Genomic DNA, 14752 nt, shown 5'->3' on the forward strand with positions numbered 1-14752 from the left:
CAAAAATCTAAATTACCCTAAATTTGAAAGATGAAAAAAAGTGTTGTTTACAAGGTATATCACCCTATCAATCATTATATATGCAATTTTATTTTCTTCTCTTTTTGAGAATCTTTCCATTGGTTTTGGGAAACACATCAACTACATCTATTTTTAAAGAACAACCCCTCAGTTTTTGTCTTTTTAACTGCTTCACATACCTCTTCAGGAGTGCATGGCTCTTATATGTTGTGTGGGCAAAGAAAACCGAGAGAATAAGCCCTGTAATCTCACTTCAATAGTTGGTTGATACCCAATTGGAAAATCAATGAAAACCTTTTCGGCTCTGTTTGTTTACTCCTTACTCTCCTTCTTAAGAACCTCCACTACACTAGACACCATCACTCCAAGTCAATCTATCAGAGATGGTGAGACTTTGGTTTCAGCTGATGGAAGCTTTGAATTGGGATTCTTCAGCCCAGGTAGTTCGAAAAGCCGATATGTGGGAATATGGTTTGGGGTATCTAATGACACTGTTGTATGGGTAGCCAACAGAGAAACCCCACTTGAAAATCTCGATGGAGTGTTCAAGGTTACCAACAAGGGAATTCTTGTCCTTCTTGATAGCACAAATACTACTATTTGGTCATCCAATACATCAAGAACTGCAGGGAATAGTATCAACAATCCAACTGCACGGTTATTGGATTCAGGAAATCTTGTTGTGAAAGATGGAAACACTGATAGTCATTTGTGGCAGAGTTTTGATTATCCTAGCGACACATTACTACCAGAAATGAAGATTGGATGGGATTTAGTTAGTGGTCTAGATAGGAATTTAACATCTTGGAAGGGCGCAGAAGATCCTGCTCAAAGTGAAATTTCAGAAGGGTTAGATCGTGGAGGGCTCCCACAATTAGTTGATATGGAGGGAGACAATATAAATGTTAGGCCAGGGTCTTGGAATGGCCTTTATTTTACTGGGATGCCATGGTTAAGACTGAATCCGTTGTTCAAGTATGAATTCGTGATGAATGAGAAAGAGGTCTATTATCATTATAAAGTCCTAAACAATTCTATTTTCGTGAGGTGTGTTAAATGTTAGTATTATGATTAAATTTATCATTTTCTTAAAAGTTTAAGTTTTTGAGATAATTAGTAATTTATCATTGCATTATAGTATCAATGTTTTTATTCTTTATTATTGTTTTATAATTTGATAATTACAACAAATAAGATTATTAAACATTGGTTCTCCTTATAAAGGATAATAGACAATGTTGCATGAGGGAGAGTATTTTTTATTTATTATTATTAATTTCTTATAATTCGTTATTACAATAATTTGAGGAGAATAGCTTTGAATCCTGATTCTCTTTATAAATAAGAGCAAACAATTTCACCTAACAGGGTGTTGAAATAATGATTAAATTATTAGATACACTATTTTCTAATAACTTATTTTAGAACAATTGGTAATTTGTCAGAATGATAAAAATACCTATTATGAGTATAAACTTCTTACTTCTTAGCAATTTTGTTTTCTCAAGGTATGTGTTAAACCCATCAGGCATTGGGCAAGGGTTTAAATGGACGGATCACACCAAAAGTTGGGAGCCAGTAACTACATCCCAGTCAGATGAGTGTGCGAATTATGCACACTGTGGTGCATATGCTAGCTGCAATATCAATAAGTCTCCTGTATGTGCATGCTTGAAAGGATTTATACCAAAATCTCCAACAGACTGGAATTTAGCAGATTGGTCTGGTGGATGTGTTCGAGGGACTCCACTAGATTGCAATGATGGAGATGGGTTCCTCAACTACAAGGGTGTGAAATTGCCTGACACATCTTCTTCCTGGTTTGATAGGAACATGAGTCTCAAGGAATGTGAAGAATTATGTTTGAAAAACTGCTCATGCAGAGCATATTCAAATTTAGATATTAGGAATGGAGGAAGTGGTTGCTTGCTTTGGTTTGCTGACTTGGTTGATTTAGTAGTACTCCAAATGGATGGGCAAGACCTCTATATTCGTGTGGCCGCTTCAGTACTGGGTATCCTCTTTGCTTTTACTTTATTTTTGAGTCATTTTATTTTCAAGTAACGCTACGAAGGCAACACTTTTGACAACTTTTTTTAACAATTGTTGATATATTTTGTTGTGATTGGAATAACATTAGTTTTCACATATATCGCCAAAAACCTTGTAGCTTAACTGGCATTTTTTAGTGTTTCCAATGAAAACTTCCCTAGTTCAAATCTCATTTCCACATTTTAACTATCAAATTATCAAATAAATGAATTAATTAAAAAAAAAAATCAACTTTGTCCACCACAAACAATTAACATTTTTAATTAATGTCATATAATGGTGCCAAGTGAATGCCCTTCATGTTTCCAATCATCATAATTTCTTCTTTCTTATTGTGGCACACTATAGTCGTATTAAAATTATTTACGCAATCTACACTAAGTAAAACTTTATTATTGTTACCAAAAGTTACGTAAAATGTCAAACAAGTTTTGCCAGGCATCTTAGAAACTTACCAGTAAAAGAAAAGAGAAATATATATGGCACATTATAAAGTAAAAAAATACAAAACAAAAGGGAGGAAAATTAATATGGCATATCATATAGTAAGAAATATAAGTTTGTTGACACTACTTTTGATCTTTCAGATCATATTGGGAAGAACAGGCACTTTGGCCAAAAATATCAAGTAATAATCATAGTCTGTAGTGCAATACTACTCATGGTAATGCTAGTACTGGGGCTGGTCTTTTATGTAAGGAGGATGAAACTTAGAAAGGAAGGTAATTTACAAGACATGGATTCTGATAATTTCTTATGCATGATAATAGATTTTTATCTAATTAAGTAATTTGAATATGAAGTCTTTAAACTACCTTAGATAAGTTAATCAACAATTTGCTTTTAACAATAGAATTGTTGAAGTTATTTGTGCTCAATGATTCCCTCACTATTTCAGGATTGGATATAAGATGCCAAAATGATTATAACAATGAAGATTGGAAGGAAGATATGGAGTTACCAATATTTGATCTACTAACCATATCTAATGCCACTAATAACTTTGCAAGCAGCAACAAGTTAGGAGAAGGTGGCTTTGGATCTGTATACAAGGTAAATAAGAACCTAACCCAGTACTGAACTATTTTCTTTTCCTAACTTGATTGAACTTTTTACCTTTTAGGGTACATTGCTTGGGGGGCAAGAAATAGCTGTAAAGAGACTTTCAAAGAATTCTGGACAAGGATTCAATGAGTTCAAAAATGAAGTTATATTAATTGCCAAACTTCAACACCGCAACCTTGTGAAGCTGCTTGGTTGTTGCATTCAAGAAAATGAAAAATTGTTAATCTATGAATACATGCACAACAAAAGCTTGGACTCATTTATTTTTGGTTTGAACTTTGATCCTTATTACTGAATCAAGCACATTCATGTTTAGCCATTTATCTTTTATTAACGAATTATGTTGTTGACATTTTAGCTAGGTATGTACTAACAACTTGAAAATCTACAGACCAAACAAAGAGCAGACTGCTTGATTGGCGTATGCGCCACAACATTATCAATGGCATTGCTAGAGGACTTCTTTACCTTCATGAAGACTCTAGATTGAGAATTATCCATAGAGATCTCAAAGCTAGCAATATCCTACTAGATAATAACATGACCCCAAAAATTTCTGACTTTGGCCTTGCTAAAATGTTTGGGGGAGATCAAACGGAGGCTGATACCAATAGAATTGTTGGAACATAGTGAGTATTCTTAAACATCATTTATAGTTTATGCATGGAGATTTTTTGACTTCTTTTTACTTTTACAGTGGTTATATGCCTCCTGAGTATGCTGGGTATGGGCAAGTCTCAGTGAAAACCGATGTTTTTAGCTTTGGAGTTTTATTACTAGAGATTGTGTGCGGGAAGAAGAACAGGGAATTCTATAACTCTAGCCAGTGCCTCAATCTTCTGGGACATGTAAGTATTAATATTGACATCCACTATTTTAGTGATGTTAGGATATCTCCATTTGAAGTTGATACATTTTATACTTTTAGATTAAATATTATAAATTTAAAAGCAGTTATTAAAACTTTTAAATGACAGACACTTATACAAAAAATATTATCCGTGAAATGAACTCTCTGTTTTAAGTGAGCATTGACATGTGAAATCATTCGGTCATACAATGCACATGTAATTCTTGCATTCCAACAATATCTGGTTTTTGTTTTAGGCATGGAGACTATGGATTGAAGATAGGCCAACGGAACTAATAGATGAATTCTTAATCTTAGGTGACTCGTGCATTTTATTTGAAGTGTTACGATGCATTCATGTGGGTTTGTTATGTGTGCAACAAAGACCAAAAGATAGGCCAAACATGTCATCCGTGGTTCTAATGTTAAGCAGTGACAATTCATTGCCAAATCCAAGGGAGCCAGGTTATTATACAGAAAAGGCTCTAGTTGGAAAAGATCATTCATCAAGAAAGCTTGAGAATCCTTCAAGTTCAACAAATGAAATCACCTTTACAATGTTAGAAGCGAGGTAGAGTATCATCACTTGAGACTCGACAGCAAAAAGGAGTGACTGGAAAAGAAAGTTGCAAGGTGCTGCTGAGTACATGTATGGAAAAATTCACCCAACTGGGCTTTGGGCCTGTTGGATGTTACTTTCTTGTTTCCAAGCAACTCTGCAAGAGGCCATATTTGGGCTTTTCTCTTCTCTCATAACATTTCGGGGATTCTTCTGCCATTTTCTCACTCGTGCACTTCTTCATAGGGGATTCTTGGGCCCTGTTTCTTACCAGGCTTTGGGCTTTGGACCAACTTTAAAAAATGGTATCAACAAAAAGTATACCTTACATGTAGCCTCTCTCTCTCTCTCTCTCTCGTACCAAACGGGTCTAATGGTAGAATTTTCCCTTTGTTTGGGTTTCTTTGTTCTAGTTCTTTGGTTTTCAATTTGGAATAAAAATCACCGTTTGGAATTTAAGAAAAGAAAAAAAGAAAAAAAATTAAAGGAATACGACTATCAGTCTATTACTATTTGATAGAAATTTAGGAGGGATGGGAAATACCAAATCGTGTCTAATGCGCAAAGACCTGAACCAAAGTCAAATCCGAGAAAACTCCAAAGACTAAAGAGTCTTCCGAACATCAAGTATGTGCCATTGATTAGTGGTTTTATGACTTTTATTTAGCAAAAGAAAAGAAAAAATTGTTAAGAGTCATGTGAACGTCGAGCACAAACCATAAGTTAGAAAATGTTATATGATGTGATATATATATATATATATATATATATATTTAGAAACTGTTATATGATGTGATATATATAATGCCCACCTCCTCCATATGGGTGGATATCACAAACATGGGACTTATTCCTATAATTATCAGGTGTATTAGGCATAATTATGGCCTCCCTCACATGGGAATAAGATGAACCTCACAAGCATGAGACCTATCCCTGTGAAGGAGCACTATATATACCATTACACATCAATTAGTTGTTTTATTTAGCAAAAGAAAAGAACATCTTCTTTATACTTTTTTAGATTAAAATTCCTCCCTCCTTCTCCATCATCTATGTCTTCTGTCTTCTGTCTTCAGTCTATATTATCTCCAAAAAAAAAGATAAGTGGTCTAAAATACCACATTGGTTAGCTAGTGAGTGAGTTTTCGGTTTGTAAGTACTAGTGTTGCAAGTTTTGTCTTTTCACTCCCTCTTTCCCTATCCTCTATATCTTATGTCTTCTGTTTATATTATCTCTACACGCACGCGCGCGCACACACACACACACACACACACACAAATTCCAAATACTAAACATACATTTATGTCAAGTACATTCCAATAGTAATACTTGTGATTTGTGAAGGTTGCCATTAGTAATTATGATTAGGACTAGGTGGTTTTGGCAGGATGCATGAGAGTGCAATATCCACCCACAACCAAAAACACCCTAGCTCTACCAACATCGGAACTTGAATTTAACTATTGTTTTCTTATTAGTAATGAGCAAAGACTTATTAAAAGGGAAAAGTTAACAAATACCGTAAAGATATCAGTTTAAGAATTATTTTTATATAAAAATTTTATGAAAAAAGAAAAAATAACTAACTTGTTGGAAAAAAATTTATATTTTCCATAAAAGTGGTATTAAAACTTTCTTAAAATATTTTATTAACAAATTTTCTAAGGATACCTGAACTCAATAAATAAATAAATACTAATGGCTACTCATTTGTGGTGAGAAAAGACTTGAAACAAGAAGTCAGGTGGGAAAAGAACTCTTTTTTCTTTTTTTTTATGAAAACAATAGCTAGGGTCCGTTTGGATACAGCTGAAAATTGAAAACTGAAACTGAAAAACACTGTAGCAAAATAATTTTTAAATGTGTAAATAGTACCGTGGGACCCATTTTTAATGAAAAAATTGCTGAAAAGTGAAATTTGTGGATCCGTGAACAGTACACGATGTACACTGATTGGCCCAAAAAAGTTTGAAAAGTCAAACTATGTGGCTACTGTTCTTTGAACAGTGCATGAACAGTAACCGCAATCTCAAAAACGCATGAAAAAAAAAAAAAAAAAACAAAAAAACAAAAAGCAGACGCAATCAGCCCAATCCAAACGCAGCTCTAATATGAATTTATGGTATAAGAAATGTCGTCCACCCATATCCCAACAGAAACTCTCTAGAGAGCCTCTTTAGCTATAGTACATGAGAAGCACGGTTACAACAGAGGACTCTTAATAGTCTTTTTACGTTCAATTAGTGGTTTCATTGAAAAATGAGTTTTATGGGAAATGAGCTATGGTTCACACATAAAACATGAATGTGATTTTTAATTTTATACAATAATAATAACAAATAATAATAATAAATCTAATCATATAAAAAAGAAGGGACTAAATTATAATTTGCACCTTTAAAATTTGGAATAATTTTGAACTTATCCCATAAAGTTTTAAAATTGAACTTGTATTCTTATCGTTACATATAGTTTGGATTAAAGTCCTACCATCAATGCGCTATAATAAGTTGTTGGTTAAGTATCAACTAAGCTCAAAACAACGTTGTTTTTTTGTTCAAAACTACATTGTTTTAAATTTTTAATTAGTAGTTTGCAATTTACACTCTTAAAGTTTGAGGTAATTTTGATTTCATACCCTAAAATTTCAAATTTTAAATCCATGGAACTATGTCATTTTAAGTTGAGATAGCACTTAATGAACTCTTTATCAAGGCAAATTGATAGAATTACTTAAATCCTAATTATATATAATATTACAGGTGTAGATCCAAATTTGGAAACTTTAAGGCAAAAATCTAATTACCCCAATTTATTAAGATGAAAAAAAAAGTGCTGTTTCAGAGGACATATCACCCTTTCAATCGTTATATTTACAATTTTCTTTTCCTCTCTTTTTGAGACTCTTTCCACTGGTTTGAGGGAAACAAATCAATTACATCTATTTTTCCAGAACAATCACTCAGTTTTTGTCTTTTTATCTGCTTCACATACCTCTGCATGCAGGAGTGCATGGCTCTTAAATGTTGTGCCGGACAAAGAAAACCAAGAAAATAAGCCCTGTAAACTCACTTGAATTATGAATAGTTGGTCGATACACCAATTGGAAAATCAATGAAACTATGAAAGCCTTTTCAGCTCTGTTTTTATATTCTATCTTACTCTCCTTAAGAACCTCCACTACACTAGACACCCTCACTCCAAGTCAATCTATAAAAGATGGTGAGACTTTGATTTCAGCTGGTGGAAGATTTGAAATGGGATTCTTCAGCCCAGGTAGCTCGGAAAGCCGATACGTGGGAATTTGGTTTGGGATGTCCAACGAGACAGTTGTATGGCCGGGTAGCCAACAGAGAAACCCCCCTTAAAAATTACCATGGAGTGCTCGAGGTTATCAACAAGGGAATTCTTGTCCTTCTTGATAGCACAAATACTACTATTTGGTCATCCAATATATCAAGGACTGCAGGGAATAAGATCAACAATCCAACTGCACAGCTCTTGGATTCAGGAAATCTTGTTGTGAAAGATGGAAATATTAGTAACCCAAAGACGCTTTTGTGGCAGAGTTTTGATTATCCTAGCGACTCATTACCATCAACAATGAAGGTTGGATGGGAATTAGTTAGTGGTCTAGATAGGTATATAACATCTTGGAAGAGCGCAGAAGATCCTGCCCAAGGTGAATTTTCAGTAGGGTTAGATCGTCGAGGGCTCCCACAATTAGTTGTTATGAAGGGAGACAAAATAAAGGTTAGACTCGGGTCATGGAATGGCCTTCATTTTACGGGGCTGCCATGGTTAATGCCGAATCCATGGTTCAACTATGAATTTGTGATGAATGAGAGAGATTTATTTTGAGTATGAAGTCCTGAACAATTCTTTTATCTTGAGGTATGTGTTATATGTCTGTATTATGATTAAATTTACAATTTCTTAACAGTTTTAAGTTTTTGATATAATTAGTAATTTATAATTTGATAATTACAACAATGGAGAGTATTAAATCATGGTTCTCCTTATAAAGGAGAATAGCAATGTCACCTAGGGGGAGAGTATTTTTATATTTATTTATTATTATTAAGTTCTTATTACTCGTGAATTACTATAATTTGAGGAGATTGGATTTGAATACTGGTTCTCCTTGTAAAGGAAAGCAAACAATTTCACGTGGGAGAGAGTGCTAAAATAATGTTAGATGTACTATTTTCTAATAACTTAAGTTTTTGGAGCAATTGATAATTTGTTAGAATGAGAAAAATACTTGTTTTGAGAATAAACTTCTAACTTCTGAGAATTTTGTTTTCTCAAGGTATGAGTTAAACCCATCAGGCATTGGACAAGGATTTAAATGGGTGGATGACACCAAAAGTTGGGAGCTTGGAATTACAACCCAATCAGATGAGTGTGAAATTTATGCCCATTGTGGTGCATATGCTAGCTGCAATATCAATAAGCCTCCTGTATGTGCATGCTTGGAAGGATTTATACCAAAATCTCCAAAAGAGTGGAATTTAGCAAATTGGTCAGGTGGGTGTGTTCGAGAGACTCCACTAGCTTGCAATGACAGAGATGGGTTCCTCATCCATAAGAATGTAAAATTGCCTGATACATCTTCTTCTTGGTTTGATAAGAACATGAGTCTCAAGGAATGTGAAGAATTGTGTCTGAAAAACTGCACATGCAAAGCATATGCAAATTTGGATATTAGGAATGGAGGAAGTGGTTGCTTGCTTTGGCTTACTGACTTGGTTGATATAGTAGTACTCCAAGTGGGTGGGCAAGACATCTATATTCGTCAGGCCGCTTCAGTACTCATGAGTATCCCCTTTACTTTTCTTTTATTTTTTAGTAATTTTATTTTCAAGTAATGCTACGAAGAAAACACTTTTTGACAACTTTTATTCACAAATATTACTGATATATTTTTGGAATACCATTAATTTTCATCTATGTTGTCAAAAGTCTTGTAACTTAACTAGCACATTTTAGTGTTTTCAACAAAGACGTTTAGGAGTTAAATCCTCATTCCTCAATTTTAATTATTGAGTTGGTTTTTTTTTTTTTTTTTTTTTTTTAAGCTTTCACCTATGTCCACTACACAACATTGTTATTATAAACTAATCATTACAAAACCACACGTTCTGTCATCATTTACTATGTAAAAAAAAAAATTCTTATAATTGTGCCAATGTGAATGTCCTTTATGTTTCTAATCCTATTATTTTCTTGGGGTAATTATACTTTTCCACCCTAAACTATACCTCATTTTACACTTTGCCTCTTAAACTATTGAAATGCATGAACGACTCCCCACATCGTCTATTTTGGTGTTGAGTTTATTTGAATGTAGTATTAAAAGACTAATTTACCCTATACTTTTTGCTTTGGAGGAAGGCCGGGGTAAATTGATATTTTAATACTAAATTTTGTTATACTTAGATAAAAAATGACGGTAGGGGATTAAGTGTTACAAAGTTATAACTTTTGGGGTCAATCATGGATTTTGATGGTTCAAGAAACAAAGTGTAAAATGGGGCATGGGAATATTAAAATTATTTCTATAAAACTCTATTGTTGTTACCGAAAGTTTCATAAAATGTCAAATAAGTTTTACCATGCATTTCAGAAGTTACCCTAAAATTAAAAAGAAGAGAAAAATATATATGGCACATCAAAATATGGCATATCATATAGTAAAATATATAAGTTTCTTGACTCTACTTTTGATCTTTCAGATCATATTGAGAAGAAAAGGCACCTTCACGTAATAATCATAGCATGCAATGCAATACTACTCATGGTAATGCTTGTACTGGGGCTGCTCTTATATGTGAGGAGAAAGAAACTTACAAAGGAAGGTAATTTATAAGACATGGATTCTTACAATTTTCTATGCATAATAATAGACTTTTAGCCTTACATAAGATGGTCAGCAATTTGCTTTTAACTATTCAATTGTTGAACTTATTTCTACTCAATAATGACTCCTTGTTTCAGGAATGAATATAAAATGCCAAAATGATTATAACAATGATGGTTGGGACAAAGATATGGAGTTACCCATCTTTGATTTGATAACCATATCTAATGCAACTCATAACTTTGCAAGATACAACAAATTAGGAGAAGGTGGCTTTGGATCTGTATACAAGGTAAATAACAACCTAACTAGTTGAATTATTTTCTTTCCCAAACTTAACTGGACTTTTTCCTTTTAGGGTACATTGTTTGGAGGGCAAGAAGTAGCTATAAAGAGACTTTCAAAGAATTCTGGACAAGGATTCAATGAGTTCAAAAATGAAGTTATATTAATTGCCAGACTTTAACACTGCAACCTTGTGAAGCTGCTCGGATGTTGTATTCAAGAAAATGAAAAAATGTTAATCTATGAATACATGCACAACAAAATCTTGGACTCATTTATTTTTGGTTTGAACTCTGATCCTCATTATTGAATCAAGCACATTCATGTTTAGCCATTTCATATTTTATCAATGAATTATGTTGTTGAGATTTTAGTAGGGTATATATTAACAACAATATGAAAATCGACAGACCAAACAAAGAGTAAACTGCTTGATTGGCGTATGCGCCACAACATTATCAGTGGCGTTGCTAGAGGGCTTCTTTACCATCATGTAGACTCTAGATTGAGAATTATCCATAGAGATCTCAAAGCTAGCAATGTCCTACTAGATAATAATATGAATCCAAAAATTTCTGACTTTGGCCTTGCTAAAACAATTGGCAGAGATCAAATGGAGGCTGATACCAAAAGAATTGTTGGAACATAGTGAGTATTCTTAAACTTCTTTTATAGTTTATGCATGAACTTTTTATTTTTTATTTTTTATTTACTTCATTTTTATTTTTACAATGGTTATATGCCTCCTGAGTATACTGGATATGGACGAGTCTCTGTGAAAACCGATGTTTTTAGCTTTGGAGTTTTATTACTAGAGATTGTGAGCCGAAAAAAGAGCAATGAATTGTGTAACTCTGGCCAATGCCTTAATCTTCAAGAACATGTAAGAATTAACATTGACATTCCACTATTTCAGTGATATAGGATATCTCCATTTGAAATGGATACATTTCATACTTCAAAATAAATATTATAAATTTAAAAAGTGTATCTAATACCATGTTATCAAAACTTTTAAATGGAAAACACTTGTACAAAAAAAAATATTATTCTTGTAATGAACTCTCTGTTTCAAGTGAGTATTGACATGTGAAATCATTCGGTTATACAATGTTCATGTAATTCTAGTGTTCCAACAATATCGGGTTTTTGTTTTAGGCATGGGAATTATGGATTGAAGATAAGCCAAGGGAACTGATAGATGAATCCTTAATCTTAGACAACTCGTGCACTTTATTTGAAGTGTTAGAATGCATTCATGTGGGTTTGTTATGTGTACAACAAAGACCAGAAGATAGGCCAAACATGTCATCCGTGGTTCTAATGTTAAGCGGTGACAATCCATTGCCCAATCCCAGGCAGCCAGGTTTTTTTTACAGAAAAGGCTCTAATTGGAGAAGATTATTCATTAAGAAATGTGATCACCTGTACGGTGTTAGAAGCAAGGTAGACAGTGGCGGAGCTAGGAATTTATCTTTGGGGGGGCCAAATAGAATATAAGATAATAATTAAATCATTTGAGCTTTAAAATTAATCTCTTCAAGTTCCACCATTGACGATCCAAAAGAATGCTCTTTTGGTTCAATCACTAAAAATTTAGAAGAACGCTTATTAGATGTCAAAATTTTTACATTAAAACCTACAAGTGTATTATTTTCTGAATTATTATCTTTCTTTCTTTTGAAGAATGAATTAATGATTATTATCTTTGCCCATATTATCAATCAAATTATAACCCACTAAGTATAATGACTGAGATTCAACAAATACCAATAGTAGACAAATATTTTTTCAATGCTCATAAAAAATTTAAATGTATAAAAAATATTATTAAATACAACTAATTAAATTTTATAGTATTATTTTAGATATGATATACTGTAGTATATTATATTCATTCATAATGTTATATAATATAAAATACTTTAACAACAAATAAGCATGAAAAGGAAAAATCATATGGCCCATACCTAACCACTTGTGTGGGTATTATCAATTGCTTTTGAAGACTTCAAGTTCAACCATACACGTGGTAGAGGCAACAGGCAATTGATAAGTGTTTCTTGGTTGGGCAAAATGTAACACTCTAGTACTCTACTTCGTAAACAACGGAAGAACCAAAGAAGTAATGAAAAGAAAAATAGAAGAAAAAAAGAAGAGCAGATCAGATTAGGATGCCAGAGACTGAGAAAAGTGTGAAGACTCACTTGTTATGGTTTCCACCGTTGCATCATGCGTATGTTGCTCTATTGCTTTAGGCACGTTGGAATGAGATTCTAGCGGACTTGTGGCGATGGATGAAAAGCTAGAAACCCTTTTTCTTTCTCATTTTATTTTGTGAGATAATTGTTGAAATATCTGTATGTTTATTGTAAGTTTGTGAATGTCTGGTTCTTGCATATCTATTGCTTAAAATTTTTCAAATTTGGTTTGGATGACTCATAGATTGTATATCTACTATTTTTTTTCAAAAATTTTGGGGGGGCTAAGGCCCCCTTCGGCCCCAACGTGGCTCCGCCACTGAAGGTAGGTAGAGTATCATCACTTGAGACTCAACAGTAAAAAGGAGTGACTGAAAAAGAAAGTTGCAAGGCGCTGCTGTTCATATTAGAAAACTGGGGAAATTACACTTTACCACCTTAAACTATGCCCCAGATTACACTTTGCACCCTAAACTATTCGAATGCACAATTTGCACCCTAAACTTTGATCCTTGTTACACTTTGCACCCCGATGTTAGTTTTTCAGTTAAGTTTGATGGAAATATGAATCATGTGACTTTCACATGTGCATTATTTAAGTGGCACAAATTTAAAAGACCAAAAACCCCTTCTTCCTAATCAATTAAAAACAAAACATTTTTTTTTTTCAGGTTTCTCATGTGCATGTGCGTATCAGCCCCTCTCCCCCAAATCAAAATCCTTGCAACCCTAAATCTCCAAATCAAAATCATCTTTGACACCACTACCACTCCACTACCGTTATTCCTAGAAGCATCAGTCTCTGGACTTCATGTTTTAGATAACCTTCTGGAAAAAAATAACGATCTAGATTTCCATGCTCATTGTAGCTTAGTATTTTTTTGCTATTCATATTTATATAGTTGGTAGTGTGCTTCAAGGATGGGAAGTGTGTAGATATGGATGATATTTGACATTCTTCGATCCTGATGCCTAGGGAAGGACAAGAAAATACTATTCTGCAATATTAATAATTGGATTATGTACAAAGCTTTCAACTGAATTTTTCTATCGTCATTTGTTGTTCTTTGTTGTTTGTGCACATATTTAGTCTTTTACAGCAATCCAGGAAACTAGAATGGAGGGTTATTCTGAAAACCATTACTCATTGCTCCACCATAACATCTTTTCCTTCAAAACCATTTAGGAATTTTCACTTGCTATGTTGCAAAATCATCGGCTTATCTGAAAGTTGATAAATAAAATGTGTTGCTCCACAATTAAGAGTGGTGTCACGGTGGTGGAGCAATGGGGTAGTGCCGAAGATGATTTTGATTTAGGGATTTTATGACTGTAGGGATTTTTGATTTGGGGAGAGGGGCTGGTATGCATGAGAGAGCTGGGAAAAAAAATTTAATTGATTGAGAAGATGGGGGGTTTTTGGTCTTTTTAAGTTTGTGTCACTTAAGTAATTCACATGTGCAAGTCACATGTTTTATATTTCTATCAAACTTAACCGTAAAACTAACATTGGGGTGCAAAGTGTAACAATAGTTATAGTTTAGGGTGTAAACTGTGCATTCGAATAGTTTAGGGTGCAAAGTGTAATTTGGGGTATAGTTTAGGGTGGTAAAGTGTAATTTCCCCTAGAAAACTGGAAATGTATGAATATGAACTTCATTGATTAGAGAGGAATATGACCTCTGTTTATATACAAGAGGGAAGAGCATAACTGCCACCCAAACTAATAACAATGGTAAAACTACATTTGTTTAGATCTATTTATTCAACTTTCACTTAATCTTCTTTTCAGTCTTGTCTTCTTCAGGCTATTGTTTCTTCTTTCTTCCATTATTCTGATAGTTGGCAACAG

At 33.6% G+C, this 14752-nt stretch overlaps 2 protein-coding genes and 1 pseudogene across 6 annotated transcripts in view; 2 read left to right on the plus strand and 1 right to left on the minus strand.

Annotated features, from left to right (window-relative positions):
• LOC126715870 (coatomer subunit delta-like) overlaps positions 1-14752 on the minus strand; it is a 99551-nt gene that overhangs the window by 61708 nt on the left and 23091 nt on the right. The gene's annotated exons all lie outside the window — the stretch shown is intronic.
• Positions 96-4959, plus strand: LOC126715869 (G-type lectin S-receptor-like serine/threonine-protein kinase At4g27290). Of its 2 annotated transcripts, XM_050416696.1 has the most exons (8): positions 96-1068; positions 1530-2035; positions 2661-2795; positions 2972-3126; positions 3197-3407; positions 3530-3767; positions 3836-3986; positions 4246-4959. In XM_050416696.1, exons 1-8 carry the CDS (start codon positions 308-310, stop codon positions 4561-4563), a joined length of 2475 nt encoding a protein of 824 aa, XP_050272653.1. In that variant the 5' UTR covers positions 96-307; the 3' UTR covers positions 4564-4959. The 2 variants fall into 2 exon arrangements, with proteins under 2 accessions (XP_050272653.1, XP_050272654.1); XM_050416697.1 differs by lacking the exon at positions 2661-2795 and having other exon boundaries at positions 97-1068.
• On the plus strand, positions 7674-12199 carry LOC126705517 (G-type lectin S-receptor-like serine/threonine-protein kinase At4g27290; annotated as a pseudogene).

Source organism: Quercus robur, chromosome 2 (assembly GCF_932294415.1).
Source record: "Quercus robur chromosome 2, dhQueRobu3.1, whole genome shotgun sequence".
Lineage (NCBI taxonomy): Eukaryota > Viridiplantae > Streptophyta > Magnoliopsida > Fagales > Fagaceae > Quercus > Quercus robur.